The sequence below is a fragment of the Microtus oregoni genome, unplaced genomic scaffold (genome assembly GCF_018167655.1).
Source record: "Microtus oregoni isolate MIOR12 unplaced genomic scaffold, Mior012 000022F_ref0000154, whole genome shotgun sequence".
NCBI lineage: Eukaryota > Metazoa > Chordata > Mammalia > Rodentia > Cricetidae > Microtus > Microtus oregoni.
Genome location: NW_024543081.1, coordinates 11,602,477 through 11,618,050, shown reverse-complemented (window position 1 = coordinate 11,618,050; position 15,574 = coordinate 11,602,477). Strand labels below are relative to the sequence as shown.

General features: G+C 49.3%; 1 protein-coding gene, 1 non-coding gene and 1 pseudogene across 5 annotated transcripts in view; 1 reads left to right on the top strand and 2 right to left on the bottom strand.

Annotated features, from left to right (window-relative positions):
• Rangap1 (Ran GTPase activating protein 1) overlaps nt 1–15,574 on the bottom strand; it is a 37,376-nt gene that overhangs the window by 5,961 nt on the left and 15,841 nt on the right. For all 4 annotated transcript variants that reach the window (XM_041672459.1, XM_041672458.1, XM_041672457.1 and 1 more), the window contains exons 2-10: nt 12,730–12,879; nt 10,086–10,213; nt 8,675–8,734; nt 6,846–7,025; nt 4,314–4,448; nt 1,721–1,879; nt 757–870; nt 339–438; nt 166–250 (exon numbers count right to left, since the gene is read on the bottom strand). In XM_041672459.1, coding sequence (XP_041528393.1) covers nt 166–250; nt 339–438; nt 757–870; nt 1,721–1,879; nt 4,314–4,448; nt 6,846–7,025; nt 8,675–8,734; nt 10,086–10,213; nt 12,730–12,841 — 1,073 coding nt within the window. In that variant the 5' untranslated portion in view covers nt 12,842–12,879. The remainder of the gene's footprint in view (nt 1–165; nt 251–338; nt 439–756; nt 871–1,720; nt 1,880–4,313; nt 4,449–6,845; nt 7,026–8,674; nt 8,735–10,085; nt 10,214–12,729; nt 12,880–15,574) is intronic.
• LOC121461590 lies at nt 2,206–2,343 on the bottom strand. Its single transcript, XR_005976207.1, has one exon. It is a non-coding gene; the product is annotated as a small nucleolar RNA SNORA55 (small nucleolar RNA).
• LOC121461452 lies at nt 13,020–13,952 on the top strand (annotated as a pseudogene).

Sequence of the window (15,574 nt, the reverse complement as noted above, 5' to 3'; positions counted from 1 at the left end):
GGAGTCCTCCTTAACCCCTGTGGTCCTTTGCTGAACACACAAAAGCTCTTCATCATTTCCTCTCCAACACCAAGGCGCCAGCTACCAGACAGAGAAACTAAGTGGAGTAAGTGAAGAGCAAGCCTGACCCCTGGTCCCTGGAGCCACCTTCCCAGAGCTCCCTACCTGAGGGATGCCAGCACCTTGGCCATATTGAAGCTGTCCAGCACTTCCTGAAGTTGCTCACAGCCCTCCTCTCCCAGCGCATTGCCTGATCCGGGAAGGAGAGCAAAGTCAGGGAGGACAGTGCTGGGGCCAGCTGAGCCGAGGCTGACCGCCCACCACCGCAGCCTACTTACCATTGAGGTCCAGCTTTTCTAGCTCAGCCTTATCAGCCACAGCCTCAGCAACAACCAGGGCAGCATCTCTCTTGATTTCACAAAACGACAGGTTCAGTTCCTAGAGACAGGGGTAGAGAGGCATACCATGCCTGGTCCAGGAAACAAGCCTTACTCTCTCCAGCTGCCCCACGAGCAGTAGAAGCAGGCTTGGCCTCCCAGCTTGGGCATAGGGGTATGAAGAAAAATAAAAACGATATTATGAACCCAGGGCAAAGTACCTGAGGTGTTTACACAAAAGGGAAACGACTGAGACCTCGCCCAGGCCCACCCTCCTTCACACCAGACCCTTTATGCCTCATATCCTACCACCCTAGGGAAACCCTGGCACGGGGCAGCCTAGACCCTGAAAGGAAGAGGGCAGGGGAGAAGTTAGTACCTTCAGCTTGGGCAGGCCCCCACGGACAGCATCTGCAATGGCAACGGCCCCCTTCGAGCGCACGAGACAGTCCCCGAAATTGATCACCTCCACTTGCCGCAAGGTCTTCAGGGTCTGACAGGACGAAGCAAGGGACTGAGGTGGTGCTATCAGTCGTACACGGGTCTGACCATCTAACCATCTCACCACACGACTCCCGTGTTATGGACAGATTTCTTCCCGGAGCATGAATCAAATCGAATTGCATCCCATCAGGGCTTAAAATCCTCCATGGTTCCTACTTACAGAGCTGGCAACACTACAAGGTCTCAAATCCCTTCCCCCCTTCATTATTCCCAACACCCCTTGGGCCTCATTTATTTCACATTAGGACCAGCTGAGGAAGGCTCCCGTTAGGCTGCAGATCGCTCATTCTGTTAATCACTGTGCCGGAACCACTCACCCCCACCGCTTGTCAGCTTAGCCAGAAAAAGCAAGCTACCACAGGAGCCAGCCTGAAGTCCAATTTGACCTTTCACTGATGCCAACACCTGCATTTGTGATGCAACTCCATGGGCCCCACCAACCCAGAGGCCATAGCTCTGAGGTAGCTACCACTGTGCTCAGAGCCTACACAAAACTGGTCAGCAGCTCTTTTCTTTATAGAAGAATCTCCCTGAAGCAGGAACCCTGCTTGCCAAAGCTCCACCTAGCGCAAACTGGACACAGACAAAGGGCTCAACATGCAAGCACTGAATGCACCAACAAGGAAACAGATAGGGCCAAACAACTTCCTTTGCAGCTTGAACAGAAACAGCACCGGCTCCCGAGGACCCAGCAGGGACTTGTAACACACAATCTTGCTCTATGCAAATGGGAGGGGCTGTGGGGTATTTGAACATGGGAAGGCGGAAGGGTAGGGGCAGAGCCATGCTTGCCAATGAGCCTCCTGAGGCCCACAAGGCCCCTGCCATACTCGCCTCACCTCAGCCATGGCCACTGCACCCTTTTCAGTGAAGGTGTTGTCATTCAAGTTGATGACTCGCAGCAGGGGGTTGATGGAGAAGGCCTGGGCCAGGGCTGTGACCCCAGGGTGGTTAATTCCATTCTGTGGCATGTGAACTTCTTCCAGAGTCCCGATGATCTGCAGGGAAGAAGAGAGTTGGCAGTGTGGCCCGATGCCATAGCGACACACAGCAGAGTAGTAAGGGAGATGCCACCAGCATCAGGCAAGGGCTGTCTGGGTTCCCAGGGCACAGATCTTAAAGCAAAGTTTTGGACATAGTCACATCAGATCACATTAGATCCACAGAGAAGTCACCACTGCAGAGCTGAAAGGGTTTTTTAAGGCATGTTTTAAAATGAAGGTACTGAGGTCTGTTAAGTCCAAACAAATACTCAATATCCCTATTGTTCTTAGTTCCCAGTACTAGCTCCATCATCTTCAAACACCCTCCTTTCTCAATTAGGAAAGAAGGCAGAGTTGTAGGAAGAAGCACCAAGGCAAATGGAAGACAACTTGTCTGGATAGGATAGCCTTTTCTCATGGATAGCACTGTCTGTCCACAGCCCAGCACCACGCAGCCCGAACGGGAAAGATTCAAGTGTGGGAAAGGGAGGTTTTTACTCTATTTTGGTTTACAGTTCTGAGTCATTGTTGAAGAGCGAGCGTGCCTGCTGCATCGCCTCCACAGTTAGGAGAGAGCAAACACCCTCGCTGCTTGTTCTTGTTCAGCTGCTTCTCTTCACTCACAGTCCAGGACACAGCCTGTAAATGGTGCTGCCCACATTCAGACCCACACAGACACGTCCGCAGGCCAATCTGATCTAGACTAACTCCACTAAGACCCTCTTGCCTGGGGCTGGAGAAACGGCCCAGGTCTGGTTCTCAGCATCCACAGTCAGGCCTCACTGGGTACTAGTGGCACAAATACACACATGCAGCTCAAACACTCACACAAAATAAAAATAAAGACCCTCTTTTCAGGGACTGGAGAAATAGCTCAGTGGTTACACATACAGACAACTCTTGGAGAGGACCTGAGTTCAGTTTCTAGCATCCATGTTGGGTAGCTCACAACTGTCTGTAACTCCAAAGACGGGGTGAGCCAATGCCTCTGGCCTCTGTGGGTGCCTGCACTCATATGCACAAACCCACATATAGATTTACACATAATAAAACTCTCTTCCCATGTAATTCTTCTAAGGTTGTATCAAGCTAGTAATAAAAACTTGCACACCTGGGAAGACTGGATCCTCCCAGCCAGGACAGGAAGCCTGTGTCCTCAGAGCCCCAGTTGGTCCTGTCACTGAGACAGTACCTCGTTAGTCCCAAACTTACAAGGAGAGGCCCAGTCTTCGGGCAGACTAGAGCACTTCAAAGAGACGGCCTAGCACTGTCTAAAGAGCATGAAGTCTGGGTTTAAAACCCAGCACCCACAATATCCAAATGTGAGCTCAGTCAAGTGCTTGCCTTGTTATTAAAAGTGAAGAAACGAGTTCAATCCCTAGGATCCACATGAAGATGTCAGCCATGGTGGCGGAAGGGCAGAGACAGGAGATTCCCAGGGCTGTGATCAGTCCCTCTAGCCAAATTCCCGAGCTTGAGTCAATGAGACCCCAGGAGCTGAACCTGAGTCTGTTCTCTGACACACACACACACACACACACACACACACACACACACACACCGAAGAAAGCTGAACCTGAGTCTGTTCTCTGACACACACACACACACACACACACACACACCGAAGAAAGGAAACCAAAACAACCAAAAGGTGCGTGTGGATTTGAATTACCCATGGCAAGGTGCTTCTACTTCCCACAGTCCAAACGAGACTGGTTAGCGACATTAGGACTAATAGTTTTTCCATCTCTATTGAAAGACCACACAGACTGGGGTGGGATACCATGGATGGAGCAAGAACCCCATTCTAAGTAGATTTGAGACTGAAGGCTGCAGGCCACTGGAAGGGTCTGCGGATAGCAAGTAGCCCCCTTCCGGCCCAGAACTCCCTGTCAGGGCCATTCCAACTGGGGTGGATAAGGAGGCCTTACGGGCAGCTCCTAGGCAAGGTTATCAGGGCTGCTGTTTGGGCAGTTTGGTTAGTGCTGGTGAAATTCTATCTGTTGGGAAAGAAGGGAATGGAGACCCAAGTTTCCTGGCCTGGCTGGGGCAGATTCAGTCCTCACAGTGTCCCAGAACATGGGGACAGGAAGACAGAGTTGGTAAAGAGTGTTGCAGGGGCCAGTGAGATGGTGCAGTGGGGAAAGACCCGAGTTCAACCTCTGAAACTCACGTAAGTGGAAGGAGAGAACCAACTCCGCCAAGTCACCCTCTGACCTCAACATCTGCACCATGGCACGGGCACCCACACATACTCACAATAAACACATTTTTGAAAAATAAGCCAGGGGTGGTGGCGCTTTAACCCCAACACTCAGGAGGCAAGCCTGGGCTACATACAGAGTACAGAGAGATACCCCATCTCAACTGAACATAATTAACAAAACAGAAGCTTCTCAACCTGTTGTGACCCCTCTGTGTCTGGCACAGCAGGGTATGAATGACTCACCCCAAAAGCTTCTGCCAAAGCAGTGGCTCCATCGTTCTCCAGGCGGTTTCTGCCAGCCACGAAGACTTTCAGGGCCAGGGGCTTGCCTTGGGCACTGGACTTGCGGTGACACTCTGTTAGAGCTGCTGCCAGGATCTACAGGGAAAGGCATGGGAGTTGTGTGCCGATCTTGGCCAGGCCCTCACACCAGTGAACCACACCTCCTCCTTGGTGGATCCCAGGACGGACACTGCTATAAAGCACAGTGGGCCCAGCACTTTACAGTTCACGTAGACCTTCTATACTTTCTGGTGTTTGTATACTTGGTGCAGGGGTCCCCGGTAGGTAGACACAAAGGGAGCAGCTGGATTTTAAGCCAAGGGCAGTATGGATTCCCAGATATTTCAGGGTTCTCCTGGGTTAAAACTGTCATGAGTTCAACCTTCCAGAATATGAGAAGCCAGGATCTTTTAATGAGACAGGATCTAATTATGTAGTGGAGGCTGCTCTTGAATTCACATTGCTCTAATTCAGTCTTCCAAGATCCACCAACAGTCTTACATGCTGTCCAGGCTGGTGATCCTCCTGCCTCGACCTCCACAGTAATTAGACTACCAGCATGTGCCACAACAACCAGCCTACGTAGGCGCTTCTCATGGTCACTAAACCAGAAGACTCTGGCCACCACCCAGAACCTCAAGATCTCTCCCACATTATGGGAGCTTCCTGTCGGACCATGGTCCTTGATACCATCCAACAAAACTTGTTGTGCTTAAGCAACTTTTATTTTACCTAAGATTAGCCACAGCCATCCAGCCATCCGTGGTGGCACACACCTTTTAATCCCAGTACTTAGAAGGCAGAGGCAGGCAGATCTCTGTGAGTTCAAGGTCAGCCTGGTCTACTGAGTGAGTTCCAGGACAGCCAGGGCTACACAGAGAAACACAACAAAACAAAACAAGGGGTAAAAAAAGAGCAAGTGGTCCGGGCGGTGGTGGCGCACGCCTTTAATCCCAGCACTCAGGAGGCAGAGGCAGGCGGATCTCTGTGAGTTCGAGGCCAGCATGGTCTACAAGAGCTAGTTCCAGGACAGGAACCAAAAAGCTACAGAGAAACCCTGTCTCGAAAAATCCAAAAAAAAAGAAAAAGAAAAAAAAGAAAAGAAAAAAAAGAGCAAGTGGGGCAGGAGAAGAGCCCCAAAGTGATAAAATGGATGATGTAAGTCATTTAAATATGCTAAACAGAAGATATAACTACTTTCTGGTTGAGGATTAGCTGAGTTGGTACAGTATTTACCTAGAATGCACAAAGTCATGGGTTCAATCCTCAACACACACAAAAAAATGGGCAACATGGAGCATGCCTGCAATCCTAGCACTTAGGACAACATGCAGCATGCCTGCAATCCTAGCACTTAGGACAACATGCAGCATGCCTGCAATCCTAGCACTTAGGACAACATGCAGCATGCCTGCAATCCTAGCACTTAGGACAACATGCAGCATGCCTGCAATCCTAGCACTTAGGAGGTAGAAGCTAAAGGACTTAAATTCAAGGTCACACTCAACTGAGTCTGAAGCAAGACTGTGCTACAAGATACCCTGTCTCAAAAACAAAATACAAATAAAAACAGCTCCCTTTAAGTTCTTTCTAAGTTATTAGAACAGGGAAGAGGGCACCTAGGAAAGGCCTGGAACCTGCTCCCTATTCTCCCTTTATAGAACAGGGCAGCCTCTACAGAGGCAGTCACTCTGTCTCCTTAACCTGGACAATTCAGTGCTCATTTTAGTTTTTTTCCTTTCTGGATGGAGCCTGTGGGGTAGAGACATACCTCTACAGTGCGTGCTAAGCATGTGTTAGGCTCTAGGTTTAATCCTCACTGCCACAATAAAGGAAGGAAATAAAAAAGAATGGCTCAAACTCTATACCTCCCCAAACTACCACTACCATGTGAATAACATATTCCATACATCCAAACGTTTGTGAACTCAAACAGAAAAATGCAGGTAGCACCAGCAATGCCCAGAGCATCTTCACAAATAAACCCACACCCGTCAGTGTTCTGTGACCCAGCTCTGTGTCTGACAGAGCCTCAAAAAGAGAGGGAAACAAGAGGGCCAGTCTCCCTCACTATATGGCTGGTAGTAGCCACAAGGTGAACCTGGAGCAGCTCTGTCCAGGAATAAAAGAAAACCAACTCTGCAGGAACAGGTTTCTCCATGGGCTCTTTCCTCTCCAGGGCTGTGCCAGCTGTTCTGAGTAACAAGAGGTTTGGTATAAGGATATTCCCCAGCCCAAATTCTGCACAGCAAGCAGGTCAGAGCAGGTTATGCAGCAGCACTGCCTCTGTGTTGCCTAGGCAACCCAAGAACTTGGAATGGTTGCTTAGCAACCCAACCCTCTGGGCTCCTTTCCTCACTGGCTGCAGGCTGCTGTCTTTGAGGCACTGCTTTCTCCTCTGAAGTGAGGGACAACAGTCCCCCGTGGTGGGGCAAAGGGCTGGCACACAGTCTAGTGTGGATGCAGGAGGATCATCCAGGGCTGTCAACCCACCTTGCCACCTCCAATGCCCATGCCACAGTTGTTCAGCTTGAGCTCGTGCAGGGTGAAGCAGGCTGGGCTCTTGAGGAGGGCCTCGAAGCCTCGCACTCCATCAGGCCCAAATGCGTTGTCACTGAGGTCGAGTTCCACCAGCTGCGCTCCTGCAGTGATGAGCCCCTCCCCTAGTGAGATCTGGATGGAGAGAGAACTCAGTCAGCTTCTTAGACCCCTACCTAATGCCACTTCTGGGCCAGGCCCAAGCCAGTGAGAACATGGCACAGACAGTGGCTTAAAAATCATAGATTACTGTTGCTATCGTTGTGTGTTTGAGTCTAGGCACGTGTGTACTGGAAAGAGGACAACTTCTGTGAGTTGGTTCTCTCTGTCTACTATGGTATTTATTACCTGAATGCAGCTTGAACTGCGATGCACAAAGCAAGTACCTTTATCCACGGAGCCACCAGGCTGGCCCAGACACTGGCTTTTACAGTAGTTTCCATCACTATGTTCCTACACTAGAATGGGAGGGAGGGAGTGGTGCCTAGAGATAGGAAAACCTAGGATGGCTCTCTGTACGAGAAGGCACTGAGCTCACTGAAGATGACAGCCAGTCAGTCAACACAGAAGGATTCCAGATAGCAGCAGAAACCACAGCAGGGATAAAGATGGGTACGGCCTAAGCTGGGGGTCTCCTGGACATGCAAGAAGGCCTCATAAACACCTGTAGTTTCAGGATTGCCTCAGCAGAAGACACCCCCAGTCCTGCCAGAAGGGACCAGAGGAGGCTCTGCCAGAGGTGGGATGGGAGAAGAGGGTGGGCAAGTGGCCCAGAATAGCAGAATTCAAGAGGGAACACCGTGCCTTTGCCCATACCACGCACACAGTTTCCTATCATCCTCTCACTCAACAAACAAAATGATGGCTGCCCTGCTAGCTGAAGGTCTAGCCCCAGCTGACCTCTAGCCCTCTGGTGGCCACACCGTGCACTGCGTCTACTTCTCCCTGGACCAGAACCATCTAGTGTCCCATGTTCTCTTACTTGGAATGTGGAGATAAACCATGCCTTCAATGTCAAGCAAACTAAAGGCCACGCAAAGCTGCTCTATTCTCTGTTCCACCTGAAGAGTTCACTCAGCCTGCATTCTGAATCCCAGCCTGCTTATCGTTCAATCCCCACCATCTCTCAGGAGCTGGTCCCCCACAGTAGACCCCTCTAGACCCTTTGAGAGACCAGTATCTCTACTGTGGCTCTTTAGGAGGGAGGATGGGGTGTAGGCTTTTCTAAAACTCCACTGCTGTGCTGTACTGAAGAGAAGAAGGCAGGACCAGGGCAGCCGATCTAGCACCCTCCACCCCCAACACATTCATTCTGAGGCCTTGTGCTAGGCACACAGACCGAGACCTAGCTCACTGCCACCTGTACCCCTGCGAATCTCTCTCCCCTCTCTCTCTCAGGCTGGGAACTTGGCCCTAGAAATTGGAGCCACTATGAAGGATCACAACACTCAAGAGTGACAGGGAAAGGTGCAGCAGCCCTAAGAGACTGCATGCTGCAGTCCAGGTCCTGAGGAACAGGTCCTCTATATGCAGACTGAGGTCAAGAGGAAGCAGGGGCACAGGAGAGGGTGGTCACAGCAAGAGGAGATTGGGAACGCCTGCTTGAAGCAGCACCTCCTCCCATCTGAGGCCCCGTGGGCTCCATCATCTGTCGGGACACAGGGCAGGTGCTGGGCACGCCTGGTCTTCACCTGTGGGGTTAAGCAGACTCTCCAGAGAACAGAGGTGTGAGGGGCATCTGACAGGGTTTCTGTGCCTGCAGGGAAGCACCACCTGGTCCTTACCAGAGCTGGTGGAATCTCGGACCGAAGCCTTCCGGTGAACATGTCACTCCAGTGGCAGCGCTGTGCAGGAAAAAGGGAAGTGTTAGCCAGAGAACCCAGGAGCAGCCTCAAGTCTCACACCAGCTCCCTGGGAACCTGGGCTCCCGAGAGGACTACAGGATGTCCTAGTTTTGGTTTTCTCAGCAGGGAATTGGGCCAATTCTGTCTGCAGCCCGAGGGACTTGGCGGCAAAGGGTAGTCTCTCTGGTCTGTCCCACCCTTTGGTGGGACACATGACAATTCTGAGTGACAGAAGAACACGAAAGTAAACAGGTCTTCTGGAAAAGTAGTACCTCTTTTCAGGTCTTGTAACCACCTCTATCCGCAGCTTGTGGGTCCTACCTATCCCCATTGCTGGCTGACCACCTCCATCCACAGCTTGTAGGTCCTACCTACCCCCACTGCTGGCTGACCACCTCCATCCGTGGCTTGTGAGTCCCCATTTTTTGCCTTTTTAGTTGTTTTCCAGACAAGAGTCTCACGAGGCCCAACCTAGCCTCAGATTATGTAACTGAAGTTGGCCTTGAATCCTCCTTCCCCAACCTCCCAAGTACTGGGACTTCAGTCTTACACTACCACATCCACCCACCTTACTTTTTAAGGGAGAATGAGACTCAGACTTAAAGCCCTTAGGTGGTAATAGTATCAAGCTAAAATTCACACTCTTCTATTTTCTTTTCTTTTGTATTACATCTGATGACTTCCTATTTAGAGAAATGGTATTTGCCTTCGATTACTTTAAAAGCTAGTTTAGGGGCTGGAGAGATGGTTTAGCATTTAAGATTACTGGCTGCTCTTCCAAAAGACCCTGGTTCAGTTCTCAGCACCTACGTGGAAGCTCACAACCACAGATCCATAGGATCAGTCCCAAGAGATCCTATGTCCTTCTGCTAGGCCCAGGCACATATATGGTGCACACACATACATGCAGGCAAAATACCCATACAAATTTAAAGTTTTGTTGTTTTTTTTTTTCTAAAATACATAAAAAGTAAGTTTAGTAAAAACGATCAGATAAATGACACAAAGGTAGCAGCCATTTACAACCTGTTGCCAAAGTCATACCCCTAGCTCTAGCTGCTACAGGTGAGTCTGGCAGAAGCACATGCTGGCTTCTTGTGGGGGACGGGACATTAACTGGGATTAGAAGACTCCCTCAGTTTGTCTTTCAAGGGTGCTACCTCTAATTAAAACTCATAATGCTACCTGATGATTGTCTCATTTCAGAAAAAATACCAAAACCCTGTGCTCTGACGTGACCAAAGAGAGAAGAACGATGTGGGAACCAGTCCCCAGGACAAGGGGTCGCCAGGCTCTGGACCTAGGCAGCAGCTGCCGCAAGGCGAGCAGACTCTTCCGCCTGCACTCTCACCTTCAGCTCCGACTTCTTCTCTAAGGCCTTGGCAATGACTTTGGCCGCTTCCACACCCACTGTGTTACCTTCCAGTCGTAGAGCCTCCAGGCCGTCGAAGTCTTCAATCTCCTTAATCACATCTTTAGCTGTGGGAACAGAGCACCTTAGGCTTCGGCAGTTGAGAACCACTGGGACAGGAGCAACTCAGGAAGCACCAGAACTCATTTCCTTCAACACTGTGAACCCGATATTCCCAGAGACAGAACGGACAGACTCCCTGCCTAGTTAGGAGCAGGGCTGTACAGACTATTCTCCACGTTCCAGCGAGCACAGCTATTCACTGTGGTTCAATCAGGTGGGCACGAGTGACATTATGAATAGTTTCTCTTTTGGTTTTGTGATTTTTAAAGATAGGGTCTCATGTAGCACAGTTAGGTTTTGAAGTTTACTATATAGCCAAGAATGACCTTGAAATTCTTCTCTTGCTGCAAAGCCTGTGGCTAGAGCCTCCTCTACAGCTGTCCTGAGGACAATAGCTAGCTAGGGTGATCTCTGCCTTTACAAGACTTGCTCCAAAAGGTGGCCCCTTCTAATATCAGGAGATTGGCCTTCTCAGATGTTGTTCAAGAAAACACTTATGCAAGCCATAAAAGCAAAAAGGGGCCGGGCGGTGGTAGCGCACACCTTTAATCCCAGCACTCGGGAGGCAGAGGCAGGCGGATCTCTGTGAGTTCGAGACCAGCCTGGTCTACAAGAGCTAGTGCCAGGACAGGCTCCAAAGCCACAGAGAAACCCTGTCTCAAAAAACCAAAAAAAAAAAAACAACAAAAAAAAAAAAAGCAAAAAGGGTGGGGCTGGAAAGATGGCTCAGCGGTTAAGAGCACTCACTGACTGCTCTTCCAGAGGACCAGAGTTCAATTCTCAGCACCTACATGGTAGCTCACAACTGTCTGTGAACCCAGTTCCATGGGATCCAACACCATCACACAGACATATATGAAGGCAAAAACAGCAAGGCGTATAAAATAAATTAAAAAAAAAAAAAGCAGAAAGGGCAGGGCCAGGCCTGGTGACACACACCTTTAATCCCAGCACTCAGGAGGCAGTGGCAAGAGGATCTCCTTTTGTTCAAATCTCTAAAGATGCGCACATTCTGCAGAGACCTAATATAATGCTGATGAGGTAGGAAAATTGGCCACCTGAAATTTTCAAAGCCAAACTCAGGGCCTTTGTCTGCCTCCTGCATGGCTAGGCATCAAATCCAGGGCCTTGTACACTGAACTGCATCCTCAGCCCACAACTGCATTTTAACTCTACTTCCACTGCTGGGGACTATACGGCCTTGGGGGAGTTACAGTATGTCCATAGTCAGTTTTCAAGTCTGCAGGATGGGGATAAAGCCTTCTAAAGGGGAAAAATGTCACACATTATTAACTGTGCTTGGTGAGTGCATACAAACGTAGAGGTCAGAGAACAACCTGCAGGGGTCAGGTCTCTCCTACCTCATGGGTTCTAGCAGCTCAACTCAAGCCATCAGTGTATAAAAGTGCCTTTAACCACTGAGCCATCTCTGGCCCACAAACAGCATTTTCAAGTTTGGATTCACTGAATGAAGTTCAGTGTCTATCGGAAGCACTGGAGCAGCACCAGCATTTCTACACCCCACCTCCCAGGAGAGGAGGACCAAGGAGGTCAGGGCCATTCTCCTCTGCCAGCCTGGGTACAGAGTTCCAATAGAGTCAAGGCTACATGGAAAAACCAAGTCTCAGAAAGACACATCTAGTGGTGAGTACCTTTAATCTCAGCACTCAAGAGGCAGCAGGCTCTTTATGAGTTCAAGGCTAGCCTTGGCTACTTAGTGAGACCCTGCCTTAACAAAACAAACAAAAAACCCACAACAAACTAATAAGGAATCAAAATGTACAAAGCAGGTGAAGTTGAGGGGTTGGGTATCCATGGAGGAATCTGTAAACTTCAAGCTACTATGACTTTGTTAGAGATCCTCACCCTCCCAAAGGTCACAAAGGCCCCAGAAGCAGAGGAGTTAAGTTTAGACAGTCTGGCAAGTCCAAACCAGTTTCCCTGGTTGGGCCAGAACTCCAAGAGGCCTCATAAGGTCTAAAGGCAGAGACCTTCATTTCTAGGCAGCAAGGGATTCAGGGTTGTCTGCTGCCTAAACCTTGGTCATGAACAAGAAGATAGGAAAGCAACCTTTTCCCTCTGCCAGTAATGCCTGGTTACAAGGACTGGAATTTCCCGACGGCCCAACCCTACTCTTGCATTAAGAAACTCCCTCAGGGCCTTGGCCATAAGGAAGACAGCTGCCTGGGATGGTGAGGGTAAAGGGGGCCGGGGGACTGGACCTGAAGGCAGGGGCTAGACTAGATGGACAAGTTTGAGACTAGTCTGGTCTATACATTGATGAGACCTTGTCAAAAGAACACACAGACACACACACACACAGACCAACAGAAAACTTGTTAGAATGGACCAATGATGACATTGAGCTCACCTCCCAAGACTGCCAGGGCAAATGATATGATAAAGATAGGGTGGCTCAGAAAGCCTGAGACACCCCCCCACCGAGACACACACACACACACACACATACACACACACACACACACACACACACACACGCAGAGCTAGCCCAGGAACTTACCATCTTCAGCAGTATTCAGTTTGAGACTCTTGCCCTTGAAACTCAGCTGTCCCCCGGCCACCTGGGTTTTGGCCAGGGTCTCTGCCAGTTTGGCAATATCTTCAGAGGCCATGCTGGCGACAAAGGTGGGCTGCCCTAGAGATCTGCAAACTGAAGACAGAAACTGCATTTTAAAAAAGAATCTTAAAAAAATTTAAAAACATAAGAAAAAAGAATCTCGGGTCTCTGCTCCCACCGTTCCAGAGACAGCGCATCTACTTGTGTGGCACCAGCCTTGTCCCTAACACATGATGGTGAAGGTCCTGGGTACCAGAGCTTCCTTCACGTCTGACAAAGTGGATGTTGTTGCCTTCACTGACCTCAACTACCTGGTCTACACGTTCCAGTGTGACTCTACCCATGGCAAGTTCAAGGGCACAGCTGAGAACAAGAAGCTTGTCAACAGAAAGGCCATCATCTTTTTCCACAAACGAAATCCCAACATCAAATGGGGTGGATGCTGGTGCCCAGTATGCTGTGGAGTCTACTGGGGACTCTACCACCATGGAGAAGGCCAGGGCCCACTAGGAGGGTGGGACCAAAAGGGTCACCATCTCTGCCCCTTCTGCTGATGCCACCATGTTTGTGATGGCTCACTCAAGATTGTCAGCAATGCTTCCTGCACCACCAATTGTTTAGTGCCCCAGCCAAGGTCATTCATGACCACTTTGGCATTGTGGAAGGACTCATGGAGCCACAGTCAACACCATCATTGCCACCCAGAAGACTGTAGATGGCCTCTGAGACGCTATGGTGCGATGGCTATGGGGCTGCCCAGAATATCATCCCTGCATCAACTGAACGGGAAGTTCACTGGCATGGCCTTCCATGTTCCTACCTGCAATATGCCCATTGTGGATCTGACATGTTGCAACCAGGAGAAAGCTGCCAAACAGAATGATGACTTGATGCCAAGCATCACCAAGAAGGTGGTGAAGCAGGTATCTAGGGGCTCACTAAAGGGCATCCTGTGCTACACTAAGGGCCAGGTTATCTCCTGTGACTTTAACGGTGACGCCCACTCTTCCACCTTTGATGCTGGAGCTGGCACTGCTCTCAATGACAACGTCGTAATATGGCTACAGCAGCAGGGTGGTAGACCTCACAGCCTACATGCCTCCAAGACCAGACCACCCACCCCAGCAAAAAGACAGGAGAGCAAGGGAGAGGCCCTCAGCTGCTGAGGAGGGCTGCTCCAACTTAGCCCCTAACATTGAACATGCCCCTCAGTTTCCATCCCAGACCCCCAGAAGATGGGGAGGGGCTTAGCAATCCCTAGTCTCTTTAATTCTACCAATAAAGTCCATGGCATGCGTGCACACACACACACACACACACAAAATCTAGTGAAGGGGAAGTTGAGAGACGACTCATCAGTACTTGCTGCTCTTACAGAGAACCCACATTTGATTCTCATCACCCACACTGGACAGCTCACAACCACTTGTTATTTCAACTCCAGAGCAGAGACCACATTCACATGCATCTACTCATGCTCACACAGACACGTTACAAACTTGTCCTTTGATCTACACACACACACACAGTGAATTAAAATCTTTAAAGAGGGGCTGGAGAGATGGCTCAGTGATCAAGAGCATTGCCTGCTCTTCCAAAGGTCCTGAGTTCAATTCCCAGCAACCACATGGTGGCTTACAACCATCTGTAAAGAGGTCTGGTGCCCTCTTCTGGCCTTCAGGCATACACACAGACAGAATATTGTATACATAATAAATAAATAAAATAAATATTAAAAAAAAAATCTTTAAAGAATTTTTTAAAGGGGCAAGGGCAGCAGCTATCATGCCAGGGTCACCTAGACCATCAGAAAACAGATATTTACGTTACAATTCATAAGAGTAGCAAAACTACAGTTATGAAGTAGCAACGAAAATAATTTTGTGGCTGGGGGTCACCACAACATGAAGAGCTGTATTAAAGGGCCGCAACACTAGGAAGGTGAGAACCATGGGGCTAGGGAGATGGTCAGTGCTGAAGAGGCTGCTTGCCCAGAGAAGTTGAGTTCAACTCCTGGCATCCATACAGTGGCTATGGCCTCTGTAGGCACTGCAGGTAAATGGTGCACACATATATGCAGGCAATATACCCAACTCATTAATAAATACATATCATACTGGAGAGATGACTTAGCAGTCAAGAGCTCTGGCTGCTCTTCCAGAGGTCCTGAGTTCAATTCCTAGCAGCCACATTGTGGCCCATAACTATCTGTAATGAGATCTGGTGCCCTCTTCTGGTCTGGCCTGCAGACATACATGTTGACAGAACACTGTATATATAATAAAATCAATAAATCTTTAAAAAAGAATCAACAACAACATATCAAGCCAGGCATATGCCAGCACATGCCTTTAATCCCAGTACAAGGGAGGCAGAGCAGGTGAATCTCTGAGTTCAAGGTCAGCCTAATCTAAAGAGTGAGTTCCAGGATAGCCAGGGCTGCAGAGAAATCATGTCTCAAAAAAACCCAAAATAAATAAAGTAAAAAAAAAAAAACAAATAAACAAAGTTTTTAAGAAGTATTCTGGGGGGTGGGCTAGAGAGATGGCTCAGTGGTTAAGAGCATTGCCTGCTCTTCCAAAGGTCCTGAGTTCAATTTCCAGCAACCACATGGTGGCTCACAACCATCTGTAATGAGGTCTGATGCCCTCTTCTGGCCTGCAGGCATACACACAGACAGAACATTGTATACATAATAAATAAATAAATATTTTTTTTTTTAAAGAAAAAGTATTCTGGGAAGCTTAAGGCCCTGGTTTTGATCCCTAGCATAACCCCAAAGTGTGTG